The following is a 22,824-nucleotide window of genomic DNA, read 5'->3' on the forward strand; positions in this document are numbered from 1 at the left end:
TATCCAAAAGAATCAAATGAGGGATGTGAAGTGGGGAATATACTACTTATATGATCTGTGTGAGGATTTAATAATGCCAGAGTGTATAATCAAATCCCATGGACGTTTGGAAGAAGGAAGTGTTCTTTTCCTCTTAGTTAGCCAAAGCTGCAAAATTATGTTTTGGTACCATTGCTGTCCATCAAATAATATCTGGTGAGGAGGCAGGGAATGTTGCGGGTACCATCCCATCCCATCCCATCCACCTGGTGGGACCCAGAAGAACGGCCTTCTCCATGGTGGCTTCCTCTCTCTGGAACATCATTCTCTCAGAGATTAGAATGGCTCCCACTCTAATACTCTTCCGGAAGGCGCTGAAGACCTGGTTCTGCCATTGGGCCTGGGGAACCCTGTTAATTGTGAGGATCTAGCCCAATAACTCACAATACAAAATAGCAATTGTTGCAGTTTATTTATTTGTAGTTATAAATACATCACAGTCCTAGATATGCACTAGTAACTGACCTATGTCTTTCCTTCTCAGGTATATGGCTGGAACTGACCTGGTGCCCATGTGGACCATCCTTTTATACCCAGGGGGAGGAGTCAAGGTAAGGTGGGATTGTGGGAGTGATGGGTTGTGTAGTAGTGTTAACCCTTGATAGGCCATGGAGCAGTGGGGGCATATGTTAGTTAGACATTTTACGTGACAAAACCCCCTCTAAATGTCTAACTGATGGGGAGTACATGGCTTCTCTATATACATACACATATGATCTACATGTAGACACGTAATTTTGACATGAGATATGCGTGTTGTTTGTGTTGTAGTGGCTTGGTGAGTATGTCCGCTGTTTGCTCCTCGGTGTCACAATGTATGGCCCTGATGAAACCGATCTCTGACAGTTGTCTGACATGTTTGCATTTTATATCTATGTGGCGTGACCTTTGACCCACGGCGTCTGCTTTTGATATTTCAATGGCAGCTTTATTGTCCTCGTGGATGACTATAGGATACGATGGCTGCGTCCAAATGTCATTGAGTAGGTCATCGAACCAGGTTAGATTGTTGGCAGCCTTAGACATACATATAAACTCTGCCTCGGTGGTGGAGGTGGCCACTAGTTTTTGTTTACCTGTATACCAATGTATGGGGCTGTTGTTGAGGAAGAAGATGTAACCAGAAGTGCTTTTCTGGCTTTTGATATCTCCTGCCCAATCGGCGTCTGCATAGCACGATAGTTTTGGCTCCTTGGATATGTTGAGTTCAAGGCATAAGTAGGCATCAGCACTGTATTTCAAATATCTGAGTATCTTCTTGATGGCATCCCAGTGATAGACTGTGGGTTGGCTGACATGTCTGGATAATAGGTTGGCTGCTAAGGCGATATCGGGCCTTGTCCAGTTAGCTATGTATAGTAGTGAGCCTATGGTAGACTTGTATAATTTGTTATCTGTGAATGGTTCTGCTTCATTGTACATATTCTTTAGGAAGTCCGGTTGCATGGGGATCTCGCTGGGTTTGGCTTCTGACATGTTACATTTGTGTAACAGCTCTATGATTTTCTCCCTTTGGGAGAGTTGGAAACTCTTGTCTGTTTTGATTATGTGGACCCCTAAGTACTTATCTACTGTCCCCAATGATTTTAGTGAGAAATGTTTCCTTAGTTCATCAGCAAAATTGTCACATCTGGATTTCTGCTTCCGTATGTACAATATGTCGTCTACGTAAACAAGGACATTTTCGATTGACCCTTTTCCCCTTTTTATGAAGAAACATTTGTCTGCTGAGGTGGCGGTGAAACCCATTGATGTGAAGGTCCTGGCTAGGCAGTCATACCATCTTTTGCCTGACTGTCTGAGACCGTATAGACTTTTGTTTAGGAGCCAAGTGCTACCTTTCCCATCGTCAATTCCTGGTGGGGCCTTGACATAAATTTTCTTGTCTAAATCGGCATGCAGGTATGCAGTTTGTACATCGAACTGATACACTCCTAGTCCTAGTATGGAAGCTATTACTAGAGTGCTCTTGACACTTTTGGCTCTGACGGTGGGGGAATATGTGTCTGTATAGTCCTCTGGGTATTTTTGAGCAAAACCTTGGGCAACCAGTCTTGCTTTGTATAATACCTTATTATCTTCTAGTGGTTTAATTTTGTATACCCACTTAGTCCCAATAGGTTTTTTGTCATCTGGTGCTTTGGCTGGTGTGTATACTTGTAGGTCCTTGAGGCTTCTCATCTCCCTTTCCATGGCTTGTTCCCATTTCTCTTTTTCTTCTTGAGGAAGTTTGAGTATTTCCTCATAAGAGTTGGGGGTGATGTTGTTCGTCTGTATGGAGATGATGTAATCCTCGAGCGTCTTTGGTGTTTTGTTTCAGTTCGCTCGTACTGTGTCTGTCTCGTGTAGACATCCGGCTTCCTTATCATGAGTTTGTCAAGGCTTAGTGTGGGGTGTCCTTCCTTCCATTCCTCAATCTTGAGGAAACCCATGGTGTTTGGGTCTGTGGGTTTTGGTTTCCCCAGCTTTGCCTGTGTCCTAGTCCCTTTCCCTCTGTTCGGGTCTGGATGTGTCTCCCCCAAGAAAGATGTCGTTTGAGTGCAGTTTGGACCAGTTGCAGTGTTTATGGAAATCTGCTGACCTTGACACCATGAATTTGTTGTTGCTATCTATGAATCTGAAGCCTTTTGTTCCTGTTTCGTATCCCATGAACCTTAGTCTCTTGGAGACCTTGTCTCCTTTTCTTCTTAATTGTTTGGGTATGTGTACGTCTGCTGGAACACCAAACACGTGGAGATGTGCCAGGTTCGGCTTTCTTTTGTGCATCATCTCATACGGTGTTTTGTCAATTACGCTAGACCAGAGTCTGTTTAATGTGTAATTTGAATAATGGAGAGCTTCTGACCAGAAAGCTTGGCCCATCCCCGCATCTTCTAGGACACACTTCATCATGGTTTGGAGGATGCCATTTTTGCGTTCTACCACACCATTCTGGAAGGCCAAAAATAGGGAGGAGGTGAAATGCAGTATGCCGCGTTCCTTCAACCATTTTGAAAAGTCCCTGGACATGAACTCGGAACCGTGGTCTGTCATTATCTGTCTGACTCTGGTATTGTGTTGAACCTCCACCCTCTTATAGAATTCCTTGAACCTCTGGAATGCCTCATTTTTGTGTTTGAGTGTGTATACAAAACCGTAGCGGCTAAAATCGTCCACAATGGTTAAGAAAAACCTCTCCTTGTACCTGATAGATTGTTTCAGTGGCCCTACCAGGTCCAGGTGTATTAATTGGAAAGTGGAATCAGTGGTCTGCCCTGATTTCTTTGGTCTCGGCCTAGCCTTGATCTTTGAGCATTTACAGACAGAACACTCGAGGTAATTTTCACAACTCTTTACTTTCAATCCTTCAGTACATTCAAACATTTTTTTGACTGGGAACCCAATGTGGCCTAGTCTCCTATGGAGGAGATGGGCGCAAGTGTCGTGGACAGGTCTCCCTAGGAAAACTGTGGTCTTCTGATTGACCCCCTCTGTTTCTCTATTCTCCCTTTTCTCACCGGCTATGTTTATGTTTACGCACTGTTGATCGCCCTCGTTTGGTGTGAAGTATGGTAGGCCGTTATGTACTGTCACTTCCCCAATGTTTTCTCCGTTGCTGGACATGTATACCCTACCTTTCCTGAATACCACCTCAATGTTAGTGTCCCGACTTAATTTTATGGTGGCCAGTACGTTGTATGGTATTTCAGGCACAAACAGCACCCCCTCTATTTCTCCTATCCCTGGGATGTGTACGCTCCCTTTTCCAATTACTCTGGCATTGCTCTGATTGGCTACCTTTATCTCAAAGTTCACCTCAGTAAAAGTGGTGAATAATTTGGCATTGTATGTAGTGTGGTTGGTGGCTCCTGAATCTATGAGCCAAATATTCTCCTTATCTCCCTGACTGAGAGTTGGTCCTCCATACCTAAAACCATACACAGAGCCTGTGTTGCTGTCTCGGGAGCTGTCCCTGCACTCTCTACCTCGCCTGGGGTTGGGAGACCATCCGCGCCCTCGTTCCTTTGTGGGTCTGTGATCTGGAGAGTGTCCCCTTTGGTATCTTCGTCCGAATTCAGGCCTTTCCCTGCGCTCATTATACCTCGTCTCTGGTATTTCTGAGGCAGTCCCTTTTAAAATGGTTCCTGGAACCACATGAGAAACATTCAGGGATGCTATTTATTCTGTCCTGAAACTCAACCCTCTTTATAGGTCTGAGCTCTTTTCTGGACAGGTGGCGGTCCCTTCTTAAACTATCTTCAGCAATTAGTTTGTTGGTGAGACTATCTAATGATATGTGCCCTACGCTTAGGCTGTCTAGTTGTGTGACAAAGTTATCCCAGCTGGGATCTAGTGAATTTATGATTATACTCATCATGCTTTCTTCTGTGATGTTCTCACCTCTCTGCAGTAATTCAGCCCTGGTGGCATTGAGTTTTAATAAATGCTCACTCATGGACACCCCTGGCCTGAGTCTGGCAGAGTGAAAGTCTCTTGATATTCTTGTGGTGGTGGCCCTGCTCCTACTGTAGAATAAGCCATATAGTTTCTGCATAACCTCATACACGGTCAGGTGGTTACCTATGTTGGGGTACATGGTGGGTGATATACTTGCTAACAATAAACAAAAAGCTTTGTGGTGTATACAATCAGTCTCAAAAGACCATGGTGTACTGGGTGGCTTAGAAATCAGAAAAAGTACATTCTACCTCAAAAATACTATTTGGAGTTGTTGGCTCCACTCCAAGAGATTTTTCCCATCTAATTGAAGCTTGGGAAAGCCATTGGGTAAAGTCCCAGAGTTGTGAGAACTGCTACTTACAAAAGGCAGCTGTCCATGGTCCTGGATGTGTGGGAACTCACAGTAAGGGACTGGTATACAGGCTGACAGGTTAAAAAAACAAGCAGTCATTTTTTCCCCTTCACTTCCAACAGGGGGAAACTGAGCATGTGCGAAGCTCATTCTCTGCTGGGATCCGTCGGGTGAGGAGCTCGTGGCTGCGGCTCCTGAAGCTAGGCCCAGCCCTGCCAGGGGAAGGTCGGACTCACCCCTGGGAGCTCAGAGCTGGGCAGCGGAAGTCCGGAGCTGGTCCTGGGCTGCAGGATCATCATCGAGCGCCGGCAGGAGGCCTGGAAGGTTCGTGTTCGCCGGGCGGGGCCTCCAGAAGATCGGCTGGTTGGTGGTCACGGCGAATGGCTCCGGTCAGTAGATGCTGGTCATGGGTCGGGCCGAAAAGCCCGGCGGAGGCTTTGGTGCAGGTAAGTGGTCCGCTTGGGTCCTGGGCCTCGGGTCTTGCGCCGGTTGGTTTGTGGTGCGCACGGGGTCGGTGTGTTGATGGCGGGTGGCTGCGTCTCGCTAGTGGCTGGTGTCGCGTCCCTCTGGTGTGTTGCAGTCGGTGTCTCGTTGTTGGTGGGCATCAGGTTGTTTCTTTGGGCCTCGGGGGTCGTTCCGAGGCCCGGAGGAAGGTTGGGCGGCTTGTAAGTGGGGCCAAATGCTGCCGCGAGGGTCTCGATGGCCCTTTCTATTTCGAGCTCAGTAGGCGAGCTCCTGGTGACTTGTTTTTGTTTTCCCTCATTATTTTTGGATGGCCCCTTATTTTTTTTGAGTTCAGGGCTAGTTCGTGCCAAGAGGTTTGAATCCAGGCCTCCCATTGGCTGTTGGCCATTCCAAGATGGCCGCCGCGAAAAAGGCATGAAAATAGACTTGGCTGCTTCTGGCGTGCTGAGTTGGGGTGGCTCCTCTCTTACTGGGATGGTGGCTTCTTGGGTTGGTTCCGGTCCTTCAGTCGCTGCTCCACGGCTCTCGAGTAGGCTCTGGAGATTCGCGACAAGGTCCTCATTAGAGGCGGGCATTTCCATTATTTTCAGTATGGCTTGTCTGAGGTCATCATTCTCTCGTGATGTGCCTCTGTAGTCATCATTTTCTTCTTCCCGCTGTTCCTCACCCTTGGATGGCGTGCTCAAGTCGATGGTCCGCACATTCGCAGTTGGGGTAGTCTTTGGAGTGGCTCCGGTGGACGTTAGTTGCGCTGCCATCTGCCTGGTAAAAGCTCTGGTGTTTATTCTGTTCTTCGTTGAGTACACAGCTTGCTCAGACATGGCTGGGAGTTATGGGCAACCATCCTCTGCTACCATTTTGTTAATTGGGATCTAGCCCAATAACTCACAATACAAAATAGCAATTGTTGCAGTTTATTTATTTGTAGTTATAAATATATCACAGTCCTAGATATGCACTAGTAACTGACCTATGTCTTTCCTTCTCAGGTATATGGCTGGAACTGACCTGGTGCCCATGTGGACCATCCTTTTATACCCAGGGGGAGGAGTCAAGGTAAGGTGGGATTGTGGGAGTGATGGGTTGTGTAGTAGTGTTAACCCTTGATAGGCCATGGAACAGTGGGGGCATATGTTAGTTAGACATTTTACGTGACAAACCTAGGGTGGGATGGAGCCCATTAAATGATTCATCTGATCTGCTGTCGCCGGGGCGGGATGGGTGGGTGGGAGGTGGGGGTTGATTTTGTTATATTGTACTATATTAAAAACTAGCTGGATACCCATGCTTTGCTATGAAATTATGTGATCGGGCTTGATAAATTGACACTTAAATAGCTGAAAATAGCTGTCCACTGAGCATATGAAGTATGAATCTGTAGACTCGGTAATGGAGGTCGAGGATGCTGTACATTACCCTGTGGAGTTCTTGCACACTGTCAACCCACCAGGATTACCACCTCGTGTCCTCTACCTCAAGGTTGGCGCTCCAATCATGCTATTACGCAATCTAACCCCTCCGAAACTGTGCAATGGCACCAGGCTTCAGGTGAAGACTCTGTACAAACACATAATTGAAGCCACGATATTCACAGGCATCAATCGGGGAGAAATCGTTTTCATACCCTGAATTCCTCTGATCCCATCAGACTACCACTTCGAGTTCAAAAGTTTACAATTTCCCATTAAGGTTTGCTACTCCCTTACCATCAATAAGGCACAGACTTTGAAAGTGGCTGGTGTGCATCTGACGAGTGACTGTTTCTCCCATGGCCAGTTCTTTTTTTTTTTTTTTAATTTGATTTTTATTATAACATATAGTGATACATTCAATACATTTTTGGTTCATTGGTGCAATTATATACATATATACATCTACATGCATTATTACTTGTCTTTTATTTGATATTGTTTCTTAAAGCTAAATTTAATTTCAAAACACTTAAAGATAATAGTGCTCAAATCTCTAAGACTAAATGTAATACTGTTCATATGGATTTTGTTGATTAATTAATATTTAATCTCTGTACTCTATTTCCTTCTTTATTTCTTTTCCCCATCCATTCGTACCACATGTCCCACACGCTATAAAATTCCGAATCTTCTCTGTCATTAATTTCTGAAGTCAGTTTTTTCATTTCAGCGCACTCCAGTATTTTCCCAATAACATGTTCTTGAGGTGGTATTTGTTTTTCTTTCCAATACTGGGCAAAGGAAATTCTAGTGGCTGTCAGAATATGTATAATTAAGTACTTTTTCTTTTTTGCATATTCAATTTTCAAAATTCCCAAGAGAAAGGCTTTTGGTTCGAAATCAAAATTTTCTTTTATTATTTCTCTAATCCACATCCATATCATCCTCCAGAATTTTTGTGCCTGATTACAAGTCCACCAGCAGTGATAGAAAGTACCCTGCTGATGGTCACATTTCCAACATTTATTTATTTATTTATTTATTTATTTTTCATATTTGTATACCGCCCTACTCCCGAAGGACTCAGGGCAGTGAACAGCCATAATAAATACAAATACATATAGAAGTTAAAAACTATTAAAAAACAGATTAAGTAATTTAGGCTCAAAGATTAAAACATCCAAATTTATCTAAAGAGGTCTAAAACCCGATTTAAAAGCTAGTTTAAAAGCCAATTAAAAAAGGAGAGTTAGGCCAGACCAGCTTGTTGGAATAGAAATGTTTTCAGGGCACGGCGGAATATGCGTAAGTCTTGGATGTTTCGTAACTCCGGGGGAAGCCCGTTCCAGATGGTAGGTGCCCCCACAGAGAAGGCTCTCCCCCTGGGGGCCGTCAGTCGACATTGTTTGGCCGACGGCACCCTGAGGAGTCCCTCTCTATGGGAGCGAACTGGTCGGTGAGAGGCTATTGGTGGCAGGAGGCGGTCTCGTAAGTACCCTGGTCCTGAGCCATGGAGTGCTCTAAAGATAGTAACCAAAACCTTGAAGCGCACCCGGAAGACCACCGGGAGCCAGTGCCATTTAGGGCTCGAATTGGGGTAGATCTTCGCTATCCTAGCTGGGGCCATATGCCATCTATAAAACAGCTTGTATTGACTTCCGGTTTGTTTGCCTCCGGTGAAAGACGGTCCCTTTTTAAGGACCGCCAGCCCCGCCGCCTGTAGAGCCGCTTCGATTTCAAGAAGCGGCTTGAAAACTCCAGAATCTGAAGGATTTGAAGGAGAAGAGTAAGCAAGGTGCAGGTCGAGCCCCTGTGAGCCCCCAGAAGATCGCTACTGGGGAGGAAACAGGTGCGGCTCCCTTTCAACTTGCTGAGACTCCGGACGGCGTGGGACGACTCTGCCTGTTGCAGAGCAAGCCGGCTGCAGCAAACATCCAAACTGATTGAAATTAACTTCATTAATTAGCGGAAAAAATAACCTGAACCTTTAAACCAAGAAACTGCAAGTATTATCTCTTTTGTGACTTTCTGATCTAAGCAAACATCAGAGCGAGTGAAAGCGGCTTGAAAAATGGCGCCCGGCTCCAGCGTTAACAAGCTGAGAGTGAGAGTGGTCTTGTAAAGTTATTTTAACAAGTTACAAAGTTGCACTGCTTGTAACAAGCAGGAACAGGAGAAGAGGGAGAAAAAATCCTTTTTAAATAAGCCTGAGCTTGCTTCAGTTCAATTTTATCTCCAACTTGATTAAACCTGGGGGATTTTTTTAGAGGACTTTGTGGTGCTGGAAAAGGAAAAAGGATCTCCTTTTTCAGAAAATCTAATCCACGTGGCAGAATGGCTTCTAAAAAACAGGAAGGCAAGGCAGCAGGGGGGGGGGATCCCCCACACAAGTCTGAACAGCAGTTTCCCCCTGCCCAGCAGAGTCAGAAAAAAGATTTTGATTTTGAAAGTTTAAAAGAATTTATTACTCAGGCTCTGGATGTTAATTTTCAAAAATCTCAACAGGAAATGGATGATAAATTTCAAAAATCTCAACAGGAAATTAAGCAGGAAATTAATGAAATGAAAAAGCTGGTGAAAGAGAATTATGGCAAGGTGACTGATAAATTATCGAATGTGGTGTCTGGCTTGTCAGAAATTATTATCAAAGTGGACTCTAAATTGGAAGAATTTAAATCAGAAGTGAATGTTAAAATAAAGGATACTGATTTCAAAATTTCTGATGTGGATAATAAAATGCAGAGAGTTGAAAATGAAATTACGATGATGCAGTTCCGGTCTATGGAATTCGCTATAAGAATTAGAGGTATTAAGGAGAATGACCGAGAAGACTTGAGACAGATTTGTGCTGATGCTTTGGCTGTGTTGTTAAAAATTAATTCTGAAGAGATTTTTTACAAAATAGACAAAATTTACAGAGTGAACTCGTGGGTGGCCAGACAAAGACAACTGCCTAGAGATGTGGTGATATATTTCACAGATAGAAGATTGAGAAATGATATCTTGCAAAAATCTTTTCTTTCTTCTGTGCAAGTGGAGGGAGCCCAAATTGGAATTTATAAAGAACTGCCGCCTAAGATGTTGAAAGATAGAAAAGATTTTGGTTTTTTAGTAAATGAATTAAAAAAAATTACAGATCCCATTTCGGTGGGATGCTCCAACTGGTATAATTTTGAAGTACAATGGAGAAAGATATCGATTGAATACTGTTGAAAAGGCGGAACACTTCTACTACACTGTTTTTAAAGAGAGATCACCATCTCCACGTACATCTACTGTGTTGGAGATAAAGGAGAGTGATAAGGAGAAGCAACCTCAGCAAGAGATGGAAGAGCAGCCTAAGCAGGTTGAATCAGAGCTAGTGGAAATGCAGGTGCTACAGGAGGTTTTTTGGAGGAGCCCCTGTTAGAATCTTCTCCAATTTTGACTACAAGAGATGTGGCTTTGGATCTAGCTCGAATGGCTGAAGCCAAAGACCAGCGTATAACTCGTGCAATTTCTAAACAACTCAAAGAAAAGCAATCACAGGAAAAAGCTAAGGCACAACAATACAAAAAAGGAGTCAAGAGTACTACACAAGAAAGTGAAGCCATGGGGGGAGCAAAGCCAAAGATCTTGGAAGATATCCGGCAATTCTGCTCGTCGCTTCAAAAAGGGATACATGACGGTTAAGTTTTTATCTTGGAATGTGAATGGATTGAACTCACCACAGAAAAGGAGGAAGATATTTACATATTTGAGACAATTTAATAATGATATAATTTGTCTACAAGAAACTCATGTCAGAACACAAGATCAAAAATATTTGATAAATTCAAAATTAGGAATACATTTTATAGCTTCAAATTCAGAAAAAAAGAATGGTGTGGTTATTTACATAAATAAAAGACTGTCAGCTAAACTTATAGAAGCAGATGAAGGTGGCAGGTTTATAGCAATCGAACTGCACATTGTACATGGCCAAATTCTTGTGATTGGAATTTATGCTCCTAATCAACAACAGGATCACTTTTATAAAATTTTGCATACTAAAATATTGCAATGGGATTATAGATCTATTTTGATTATGGGAGATTGGAATGGAGTAATTGATTCCAAATTAGATAAAAAGAGTCTGGCGAAGTCAAGGATTAGACTACCACAAACCTTTTTTGATATGAAAGAAGACTTGGAATTAAAAGATATATGGAGAATACATAATTCAAAAGACTTGGGCTATACTTTTTTCTCTGATAGACATAAATCTTTTTCTAGGATTGATTTTATTTTATTATCAAATGATTTACTTGTTAAAACAAAAAGAACTAAGATTTTTCCAAGAACTCTATCCGATCATAGTCCTGTATGGATAGAAATTGAGACTGGAAAGACCGAGAGAAGATCATGGAGATTAAATGAAAATTTGTTTAGATACGAAAAAAATATAACAGAACTTAAAAAACAGATTAAAGAATTTTTTGAAATAAATTTGAATAAGGGTACCCCAATTGAAATCGTGTGGGATGCGAGTAAAGTGTATATGAGAGGGATACTCATTCATATGAATTCTAAACATAAACTGAATCGACAAAAGAAAAGATCTGAACTGGAAGTGGAGATAAAGAATAAAGAACAGCTACTTATTAAAAATCCAACAGATGAAAGAATACGTGGTGCTATAAAACTTTTGAAAGATCAATTCCAAATGTTTATGGCGGAACAAGCTGCAACAAATTTACAATATGCGAAGCATAATACATTTTGTAATGCCAATAAACCGGGTAGATGGTTGGCTTACACATTAAGGAAGAAGCAGACTATGAGGACTATTGATAGTATTGATATTGGAGGGAAAGAAACTTCTCAACAAAAATTAATCAAAGAAGCTTTTGTAGATTATTATACCAAACTATATGCTAAAGATGACATGCAGAATGGACTTATAGAAAAATATTTAGAAAATAAAAGAGTTACAAAAATTACTAATCAACAAAAGGAAAGAATGAATCATCCTATAACAGTTGAGGAGATAATTGCAGCAATTAAACAATTGAAAACAGCTAAAGCTCCTGGAACGGATGTCTTGACTGCAGTGTATTATAAAACTTTGCAAGCAGAAATGGTGGAACAACTCAGAGACTTATTTTGTAATATACAACAAGGGGGTAAAATACCCCCATCATGGAAAACAGCTTATATTTCTTTGATACCAAAAGAGCAAGTAGGTCCTAAAAAACCGGAGAACTATAGACCAATATCTCTTCCGAATAATGATTATAAAATTTATGCAAAAGTACTAGCCAACAGATTGATGCCAGTAATTCAAGAGGTGATTCACGATGATCAAGCGGGATTTATAGAGGGTAGATATATGAAGGACAATGTAAGGCAAGTTATAGATTTATTGGAATATCTTGAGAAGAATAAACAGATCCCTGCAGTGCTGGTTTTCTTGGATGCGGAGAAGGCCTTTGATAGAGTGGATTGGAATTTTCTATTAGAGACTTTAAAAAAGATGGACTTTGGGGATCAATTTATACAAGCGGTTTCAGCAATTTACCAAGAGCAAAAGGCACAGATTATTATTAATGGAAGTTTGACAACAGAATTTAATATTGAAAAAGGAACGAGACAAGGTTGTCCGTTATCCCCATTGTTATTTATTTTAACATTAGAAGTCTTGTTGAATATAATACGGGACTTGAATATCTTGAAAGGTATAGTGATAAGGCAAGAGGATTACAGAATAAGGGCATTCGCAGATGATCTGGTTGTTACCCTAACACAGCCGATGGAATCAATAATCCAGATGAAAGACATTATAAAAGACTATGGCACAGTATCAGGATTTAGACTGAACCAGAAAAAAACTAAGATGATAGTTAAAAATATGACACAAGATCGAAAACACGAACTTGAAAGGAGGGCAGGTTTTGAGATTGTACCTAAGGTTAAATATCTAGGAGTTCAGGTTGCAGAATCAAATATGAAATTGTTTCAAAATAATTACGACGTGTTGTGGCGAGATATACAGAAAGATATGGGAGACATGCAGCTGTCTTTACTTGGAAGAATAGCAGCAGTTAAAATGAATATTTTGCCAAGATTTCTTTTCTTGTTTCAAATGATTCCGGTGCTTAAAAGTGATAAACAACTGAAAGAATGGCAAAGCGGAGTGAATAAGTTTGTCTGGAACGAGAAAAAACCGAGAGTGAAATTGAAAATTATGCAAGATCTTCCAGAAAGGGGAGGTCTTAAACTTCCAAACCTACAGTTATATTATGAAGCAGCAGCTTTGACTCAAGCAAGTGATTGGTTTGGAAGGAAAAAGACTGGAATATTGAATCTAGAAAGTTTTGATCTTGAATTTGGATGGCATGCTTACTTATTTTATGAAAACAAAGTGGATTTTAAAAGTATTTAAAAGCCATATACTTAGAGATTCGTTGATGAGAGTTTGGAAGAAGCACCGACTCAAATGGGATTATAAAATACCGCTATGGCTGGATCTTGGTCATATCATGTGGAATACAAATATAATGTCACTCGGGGGGGGGTTATATAAAGAAGTTCTTTTTACAGATGTGGGCAGATTGCAACTGAAGACATTAGAGACACTGTTGGACGAAGGGATTAATTTAACTTGGTTACAGTATAATCAACTTCAACTGAGATGGAAAGAGGACCAAAAAATTGGTATTATGTTGCATGAGGAAGAATTGGTTAGTCATATAAAAGAGAAAGGTCCAATGCATATTAAAAGGCTATACAATGTTTTGTTAGAAAGGGATTCAGAAACTGAATTGGTTAAAGATTGTATGATTAAGTGGGCACAAAATTTTCAGAACCAGTGATGCTGGAAACATGGGAAAAAATATGGGTTCAGAATGTTAAATTTACACAATCGCAGAATTTGAGGGAAAATTTTTATAAAATGTTTTATAGATGGCATTTAGATCCTAAGAAATTGTCGTGTATGTACCCTAATGTTCAGCCAAAATGTTGGAGATGTGATTGTTTAGATGCTACATATTATCATGTTTGGTGGACCTGCAAGAAAGTTAAGGCCTTTTGGATAAAAATATGGTGGGTTATGCAGAATGTTCTGAAGAAAAAAATTCAATTTTCTCCACAATTGTTTTTATTGGGTATAGTTAAGGGTTTTACATTGGATGAAACTAAGTTGATATTGTATATGATAACAGCAGCGAGATTATTGATAGGTAAATATTGGAAAAATGAAGCTTTGCCCACTATTGAAGAATGGACTTTGAAGATGGCCAGTTTTGCAGAGATGGCGAAGATTTCAGCATATCTAAAAGATCGTTCACAAGAGACTTATGAATGGGAATGGAAAAAGTGGATAGATTATGTGCAGAACAAATATCAAACTAGGAAGTATCAAATAGCTTTTTATTGAAAGAATTATATAAAAAATAGAAATATTTGAATTTTGTGAAGATGAAAAATTATATGGGGGAGTGAGGGGTTCAGGTTTTATAAAAAGGGGATCTTGATGGGATTATATTCTGTGGAAGTCAGGGGGGGAGGGTTAGGGGGGGTTGGGAGGGTTAGGTTGGGGAGTTTGGGGTGGGTTGGGGGGTGAAAAATGGGGTGAAAATGTAATTGTAAAACTTTTGCAATAAAAAAAATAAAACAGCTTGTATTGGTTTTCCTTGTAAACCGTCACCTTTGTCATTTTAAGATTATTATTCCATATTGAATCCCATTCGTTCAGATTTATATTTTGTCCGATATTTTTGGCCCATGCTAACATCGGTTCTTTAACTACTTCCTCTGCCATATCGTACTCCAATAAGTAATTATATAATTTAGCTAGAATTTTGTCATCCGTACCCATCCATATCTTGTCAAATCCATTTATGCTCGTCTCAATGCCAAATTCCTCCTTAACTTTTTTATATCTGGATTTAATTTGCTTATATGGCCACCAGTCTATAGAAGTACCTTGTTCCATCAATTCTTCCCTTGTTTTAAGATTCCCTCCCCATCTAATAATTCCCATGTCCAGTTCTATGTGGCATGCTCCAGAGTCAGTTCACCTGACAGCCTGGTCATCCTCCAGTCAGAGAGCAAAACCAAGAATGTTGTTTACAGGGAGGCCCTGAGCAATTCATCTGAGGGAGGAATTGAAAGTCTATGCTATGCAAGTTATTAGCCTGGCTATGTAGATAAAAAAGCCACTGTTGGGATTAAAGGGCTTAACCCAGAGGTGAAATCCAGCAGGTTCTGACAGGTTCTGGAGAACCGGTAGCGGAAATTTCAGAGAACCGGCAAATACCACCTCTGGTTGGCCCCAGAGTGGAGTGGGAATGGAGATTTTGCAATATCGTTCCCCCAGGAGTGGGGAGGGAATGGGAATTTTCCAGTATCCTTCCCCTGCCATGCCCACCAAACCACACTACACCTACCAAGCCACACCCACAGAACCGGTAGTAAAAGAATTTGGATTTCACCACTGGCTTAACCCCATCTATTTTATTGTTGTTAGACTTACAATAATGTCTTAATCTGTAACATAAACTTAATTTACCATCTCTAATGAAATAATACAGTGTCTTTTTAAACTACTCATTAATTTTCAAGTTTTAAGTGTTAATTTATCCAGCCTGATTCTAACTACTCATTAATTTTCAAAATTTTAAAAATTTTATTAACATACATAAATCATAATATATAATATATAACAATATACACAATACAATCAACGAGTGCTCCCCCGCCCCTCGGGATCATTCCTGCTTCCAAAATCTTAAAGCTTCTTCTGGTGGTGGCATCCTCCTTCCTCCAGAAAAGACATATATTAGGAACTGTTTCCAGATTCCATTGAATTCATTTACTTTCATTATGCCCCTCCTTACTTTAATATTACAAGTCAGTTTATCATTTATGGCAATATCCCATACTTCCTTATACCATTCTTCCAAACAATAATCACCTCGTGTCTTCCAGTTCCTAGAAATCATTAACCTTGCTGCAGTCAACAATTTTTTTTCAACTCTTTAGTCTCTTTTTTTACACTTTATATCTTCCAATAGTGAGAGTAATTCTACCTTTGGTGCCTCTTCTACCTTTATTCCTACAATTTCTTCAATCTTCTTAAATACCATCTTCCACAATTTTTGCACAAATTTACAATCCCACCACATATGTAAATACGTTCCTTTTTCCCTGCAACCTCTCCAACAGTTATCTGAATAGTTCTGATTCATATTGCTTAATCTAACCGGAGTTAAGTACCATCTCCATAACATTTTATAATAATTCTCTTTTATTCTTACTGACATATTTCTCAACACTCTTTGCTGCCAAATTCTTTCCCAACTCTGTTGCCCTATTTGTATCTTCAAATCAGTTTCCCATACCATCTTTCCTAAATTTTATTTTTATTTTATTTTATTTTTATTTTATTTTGAATTTGTATACCGCCCTTCTCCCTGAGGACTCAGGGCAGTGAACAGCCAAGTAAAAACATCAAGTACAAAATATTAAAATACAGTTAAAATATATATATATAAATTTGGCCCCATTAATTAAAAACAATAAACAAAACACTTAAAAACACTTAAAAAATTAGGCCAAATTTTACCCTCTCCTCTTCCTCCAACAATATTTTATAAATTCCACTCATTAAGCCTTTTATCCCTTTATTTTCTTCCTTTACAGTTTCATTTTTTTCAATTAATTCCTCGAACCTCGTTAACTCTCTACACTTTCCATTTTCTCTTATCCAGTTTTTAGTCCATTGTTCCACTTGGCTGTAATTTAACCAAGACAACCGTTTTCCTCCTAGAACCTCTTCCAATTCCCCATGTGTCCTCATTCCTCCTAACCAGTTTGGATTTCACCACTGGCTTAACCCCATCTATTTTATTGTTGTTAGACTTACAATAATGTCTTAATCTGTAACAGAAACTTAATTTACTGTCTCTAATGAAATAATACAGTGCCTTTTTAAACTACTCATTAATTTTCAAGTTTTAAGTGTCAATTTATCAAGCCTGATTGTAACTACTCATTCATTTTCAAGCTTTAAGTGTCAATTTATCAAGCCCAACCACATAGTTTCTTAGCGTGTTAATATAAGGCAACTGGCAGTTGGAACAGAGTTCTTTTCAGGAGGGGAGGGAGAATAGAATGTCTAATTCCTTAGCATCAGAGGGTGATAATATAATACTGTATATGAAATACTAATGATCTGATGGTCATTTCAAACAATCCTTTCTTAGCGACCACCTCGAAGCCAAGAGGAACATACGGACCAAATTTCAAGTTTGTAGGCTTTACGGTTCTGGAGATTTCGTGATGAGTGAGTGATATTTGGCTTTTATATATATAGATTTCTCTTCTTCCTCCACCCATTTACTTTTTCAGAAATGGAACCTCATGGACTCATGAGTACCAACCTAAAGAAGTTTCTTGGGCACCCAGGGATTACACTTTGGTAAACAAGGAATATGTCTTGGTGCATAGGCTCTCTCCATCACTCTATCATTCTGCTAAACAAATAATTCCCTCAACACTGTCAAACTAGTTACTAAGTCTGCATTACTATTAATCTTCTCATCATTCCTATCACCCATCTCCTCCCACTGATGACTGCATGACTGTAACCTTGTTGCTGGTATCCTTAATATGATTTGATTGCTTATTTGTCCCTATGACTATCATTAAATGTTGTACCTTATGATTCTTGATGAATGTATCTTTTCTTTTATGTACACTGAGAGCGTATGCACCAAGACAAATTCCTTGTGTGTCCAATCACACTTGGGCTCTACATGCTGGCTGGCCTTTGCGTTTTTCTGCACCTGTGCAGGAAAATTGTGTCTGCTCATTCCCAAGAGAATGGCATCACCATGACTTAGGAAGTCCTCTGGCACTGAAAGCCCTAGGAAATTTTAGTGGAACTACTTTAAGATCCACTTCTGTATTCCATATAATCAAAGAATCGTAGGGCTGGAAGGGACCTTAGAGGTGCTCTAGCCCAACCTGCTGCCCAAGGAGACCTTATATATCATGGAAAACCTCTAGTGATAGAGCACCTATTAACAATAAACCTTCTCATTAGTATTAAGAAAATAATATATCCATGTAAAAAGAGTCACTTGATGAACATAGCAAACAATTGTTTATAACTATTGCTAGTATCAGAATAGAAGAGCAGAGGGAGAGACGTGTTTGGAAGTATAAACATTTGCAGTCACCAGAATGGCTGCCACAGTAAGGCCAGCTCCCTCACTTATTCTGATATAGCATTCTTTGTATGAAGATTGTATAATAAATTCTTATAAAACTTATAATCTATAATCCTGTAGACCTGGGGACTCTTTGACATTTGTTTGGCCAGGAAATCAGTAACCTGTAAGTCTGCGCATACCAATAAACTATACTTTGTTGTAATATCTAAAAAAAAAAGTATCCATTAATTAAATTTTATTCTTTTTTGTCCATAAATCTACAGGAAAAGATGCTTGAAGAGGATGGTATCATCGGGGCAGCCATGATTCCTCTGGCACCAACAGCCAATCAAAGGACTTAGAGGCTGTAAACACCTCCACTGACAACAACCTCCCAGAATCATGGAATACCATCATAACCACCATCAATGAATCAAGAAGGATGTCAGCCATCCTTCCCTGCACAACAATGTATTTGAATTAATTTGGTTTTCCTGTTTCTCTTAATCTTTTCTTCCTTGACTAAATTATAAAGATATTAAATGATGATTATTGTTATTATTTAAATATTAAATCGATTCCACGTATGGTGCAGAAAAACCCAGATGGCGGCAGTCAGTGTGTGGACTCTTGATCTTGGAGGTTGCAAAAAGTGAGTGGATCAAGAACGTCATTGTACTTAAAATATAATGGAAATTTCTACAGACAAAAACACAGCTGCGCCATGGGTTCACCTGTGCCCCATGTTGAGGCCAATCTCTACATGGAAGAAGTAGAAAGCAGAGAAAACCGGAAGCATCATGGTGAGACTGGCTAAAAAATAGCAGGCTCCAATGAGCCTCGCGAAAATCCAGCCAGACAAACCGCTGTTGGGAGGTCTTCGGACCAGAACCATCCTGTGGGGACGGTGAAGAAGGAGAGGTGCCTCAGATGACCAAGAGAAACAGGCAAGTTCCTTGAGAGATCAGAGGCAGCTCTTTGAACTGGCAGTGGGAGTGGCAGCCATTAAAAATGACCGCTTTGAAGCTCAGGCAACCGGAATAAGATTTTGTGCAGGAGCGGTGTTTGAATGGAGTACTAATTTTGATAGTTTTGAAATTTGAAGGAAGAACAAAGAGGAGGTTAAAATATTAAAGCCCAAGAAAGGAAATTTTACAACTGGATTTAAAACTGAATTTGTAGAAATTAAAATCAATAAAAGGAAAATAAATTTGAGAGAAAGTATTTTCTATGTGAATTTAAAATACTTTTGCAAGCTGGATACTTTGTTGTTCTGAGAATTGTGGATTGGAGAGAGACATCTGCTGGTGGAAAGAAAGCACTACAACGACCGGCTTAACTTGAAAGAAATAACAACAATGACCTTGATCACTACAAGAGCTGTGAGAAATTTTAAGGAGTATTTGTTTCTACTTAAACCTGCTTGGCCTCGACTTCTAAAGGAGGTGGAAAACAATAAAGCTTTAAATTGGAGTGGATTGAACAAACATTTGTATTGGATATCATCTGGAAATAAAAAAGAGACTATATGAACTTAAATCTTAATTAAACATAAGTGAAAATATCAATAACTTTTTAAATTGACAATATGGAGTCTTGGATGAGTGAGGAATTAATTGAGATGCTTAAAAATGTGTGTGAATCAATAAAGGCAGGGGTGAAATGCTTCCGGTTCGGACTGGATCGCCCGATCCGGTAGCGATGGCGGCGGGTGGTAGCAAAAATCCCTGCGCCCCCCCCATCATGCCCAGCTGAGCCACACGATCACTAGAGGCTTTTTTCCCCTACTTTTAAAAGCCTTTTTTCTACCAACTCTTCCGATGAAAAAAGGCTTTTAAAAGTTAAAAAAAAAAGCCTCTGATGATTGTGCGGCTCAGCTGGGATCCTCAGAGGTTTTTCAAAGCATTTTTTTCTGCAACCTCTTGGCCGAAGAGGTGGTTAAAAAAAGTCTTTGAAAAGTCTCTGACGATCCTAGCTGAGTTCCCTGATCGGCAGAGAGGCATTTCTCTGACGATCCCAGCTGAGTTCCTGATCGGCAGAGAGGCTTTTCAAAGCATTTGAAAAAATGCTTTGAAAAGTTTAAAAAAAAAAAAAGTTGGCCCCGCCCACCCAGTCACATTACCCCCCCACCAAGCCACACCCACAGAACCAGTAGTAACAGATTTTACATTTCATCCCTGAATAAAGGGTAATAAAAAGTTAGAAACTTTGTTAGAACACACTAAACAGGAAAAAGAAAATATAAATGAGAAGCAAAAAAATAATATTGAAGGTAAAGGAATTGAAGGTAAAAAATTAGATGATTACACTGGGATTTACAGTGGCAAAAAAAGGGGGAAATATTTTCCAAAAAAGAATCAATCAAAGGGAAGAGAAGGAAATGGGAAAAGACCAGGTAAAAGCTGGGGGCGAATTATGTGAGTAATAGTTAGAAAAAGGATTCAGGAGAAAAGATATAATAAATATATAAAAAAAAGGACAAGAGAATGGGATGAAGGGAAAAAATTATTAAGAAGTGGAATTCTGGAGAGACCAAGAGAAAATGGTTAAAAGGGGAAGAATAGTGGAAAGGAGGAAGGGAAATAAGGTATATATTAATAAATCCAAGGGAACTGTATTAACATTAGTAATTGTGAAGTACAAAGTAAATATGATATTGTGTATTGTAAAATGAACAGCAGATGAAATATGAAGTGGTTCAATGAACAGCAGATGAAATAATTTGGTTCAATTCTGAAAATAACTGAAATGGTTGGTTCAATTTGGTTCAATTATGAAAATAACTGAAATCAATAGATAAAATTGAAATGTAAAAAAGTGTGATGGGGACTTTGAAATAATATGTTGTAAATGATAAAATAAAATAATTAATTAATGCTATAATAAGAAATTAGGAATTAAGGATAGTGATATTGCTTATTATGTACTGAGAAGAGGTTAAGATGTGGAAGGTCAATTAAGTTAAAGGGTTTCAATTTAAAAATTGAATAAGATGAAGTACATTATTTATAGTTAAAAAGTGATGGGGATTTTGAGAAATATACTTTATAAATGGAGAAATAAGATAATTAATTGAAGTAATTAATTGAAGTAATACTAAGAAATTGGGATTTGAAGGGCCGATGGTGATATTGTTTATATATTATGTATTAAGAAGAGATTAAGATAAAATAAAAAAGTAGGGAAAAAGAATATCATGGCAGAAATTTAAATATGTAAATTGTATTTGGAAAAAAGAAGAAGATTGGAATAGATTATAAAAATTGATCTATAATTATAAATTGTATAAGATGTGACCTTGGTCAATACTCTATTCATAAAATAGGCATGGAAAAGAAAAATTTAATAAAACTTGTCCAAAAAAACCAAACAAACAAAAAAGAAAAGGTAGAAACCAAAGCCCTAAACTCCTTCACAGCAATTCCCCCCACTCATCAATACAATTATGTGGATGATTCTTGGGTCAAGATTAAAACACAGGAGGTGGAAGCCACCAAACACATCAACTCTGTGGACAGATACATTAAGTTCACATGGGAAGATGTTAAGGAAAACAGTCTGGCCTTCCTGGACTCTGCAGTACACACTAAGGAAGAGAGATGCCTTAACATTGAAGTTTACAGAAAACTAACAAACACACAAATCACTATTTGTATTTGGATTCTCACCACCCATTGAAACACAAAATGGGAGTGATCAGAACCCTACACTGAAAGTTTGTGAGCAGTGAAGAGAGACATGAAAAAGAACTAAAACACGTCAAGGAAGCCGTCAGAAAGTGTGGCTATCCTAACTAGACCTTCAGCAAATCCAAACAAAGACCCAGTAGGCGCGCCTCCATTATAGACAAAAAAGAGAACAATAAATGAAACAACGTTGTCATTCCATATGTTGCAGGAATATCTGAAAATCTCAGGATTTTCAATCAACACAACATACATGTACAGTTCAAACCCAAACATATACTAAGGCAGAAGCTTGTCCACCCCAAGGATAAAACATCTAGACACAAATTGAGCAATGTGATATATGCAATACAATGCAGTGAGACATGTGCAGATCTGTACATTGGAGAAAAAAAAACAACCACTTCACAAATGCATGGCAGAATTGAGAATAAACCCATCAGGACAAGATTCAGCAAGCCATTGGCATTTGAAAGACCAAGGTCACTCATTTCAAGACAGCAAACTCCATATTTTGAATAGAGAGGATAATTGGTTTGAAAGAGGGTAAGAGTCTCCATCTATGTTAGAATTGAACAGGCCTCCATCAACAGAGGGGGAGGAATAAGACACCATTTATCTCCTGTTTACACCACAGTTCTTTCAGCAGTTCCAAGAAGATCCCACAACCATTTGCACCCTAATTCAGGTGACCCTGAGAGCACAGATAAATCCCCAAGTGGCCTCAATGGCTCCCAGGGAGAGTGCTAACAGAGTGCAAAGAAATACAATAATTCCACACAATCCATTCAAAACTGATGAAGCTTTTTGAATAATAAGCAAAAGATTTTATTTGTCTTCAAGGAAAAAAATAGCCTAGTTGCCTTTCCAAAAACCACCTTTGAGACACCTAAGAAAGGTTGGTTACAAATAGCAACATCCCTTAAAGTCCCCCTTTACTACTGTGGTATATTTCCTGCACACCTTGGTTAACTGATCCTCAAAGAGTTCATCTATTTCCTCAGCTTGGTTGGGTAGCCTGTGGTACACAACTGTAGCACTATCATTTATTTTCCCCCTAATATTTACCCAAATACTTTCAAGAAGGCTTTCACCCTTGGTATCAAATAACCACTGAAGGAAATCTGGTGTAATTTCTCTCTCTGCAGGTTGCTGTAGTGATGTTCTTCTCCAATATTGCTGTTTTTCTTGTGGTCATTATACAAAGGCACCAATATTAAATGTATTTCTGCAAGAGATAAGTGTGTTGA

The 22,824-nt window shown here is 39.5% G+C and overlaps 1 protein-coding gene across 2 annotated transcripts in view; it reads left to right on the plus strand.

Moving 5' to 3' along the window:
• Positions 1-20,431, plus strand: part of LOC117659115 (claudin-34-like) — a 49,133-nt gene extending 28,702 nt beyond the window's left edge. For both annotated transcript variants that reach the window (XM_087878802.1, XM_087878803.1), the window contains exons 4-8: positions 524-590; positions 4,954-5,277; positions 6,286-6,352; positions 16,938-17,017; positions 18,173-20,431. In XM_087878802.1, coding sequence (XP_087734928.1) covers positions 524-590; positions 4,954-5,277; positions 6,286-6,303 — 409 coding nt within the window. In that variant the 3' untranslated portion in view covers positions 6,304-6,352; positions 16,938-17,017; positions 18,173-20,431. The remainder of the gene's footprint in view (positions 1-523; positions 591-4,953; positions 5,278-6,285; positions 6,353-16,937; positions 17,018-18,172) is intronic.
• Positions 20,432-22,824: the final 2,393 nt, after the last annotated feature.

The sequence above is a fragment of the Pantherophis guttatus genome, chromosome 14, assembly GCF_059756535.1.
Source record: "Pantherophis guttatus breed Tessera chromosome 14, ASM5975653v1, whole genome shotgun sequence".
Classification (NCBI taxonomy): domain Eukaryota; kingdom Metazoa; phylum Chordata; class Lepidosauria; order Squamata; family Colubridae; genus Pantherophis; species Pantherophis guttatus.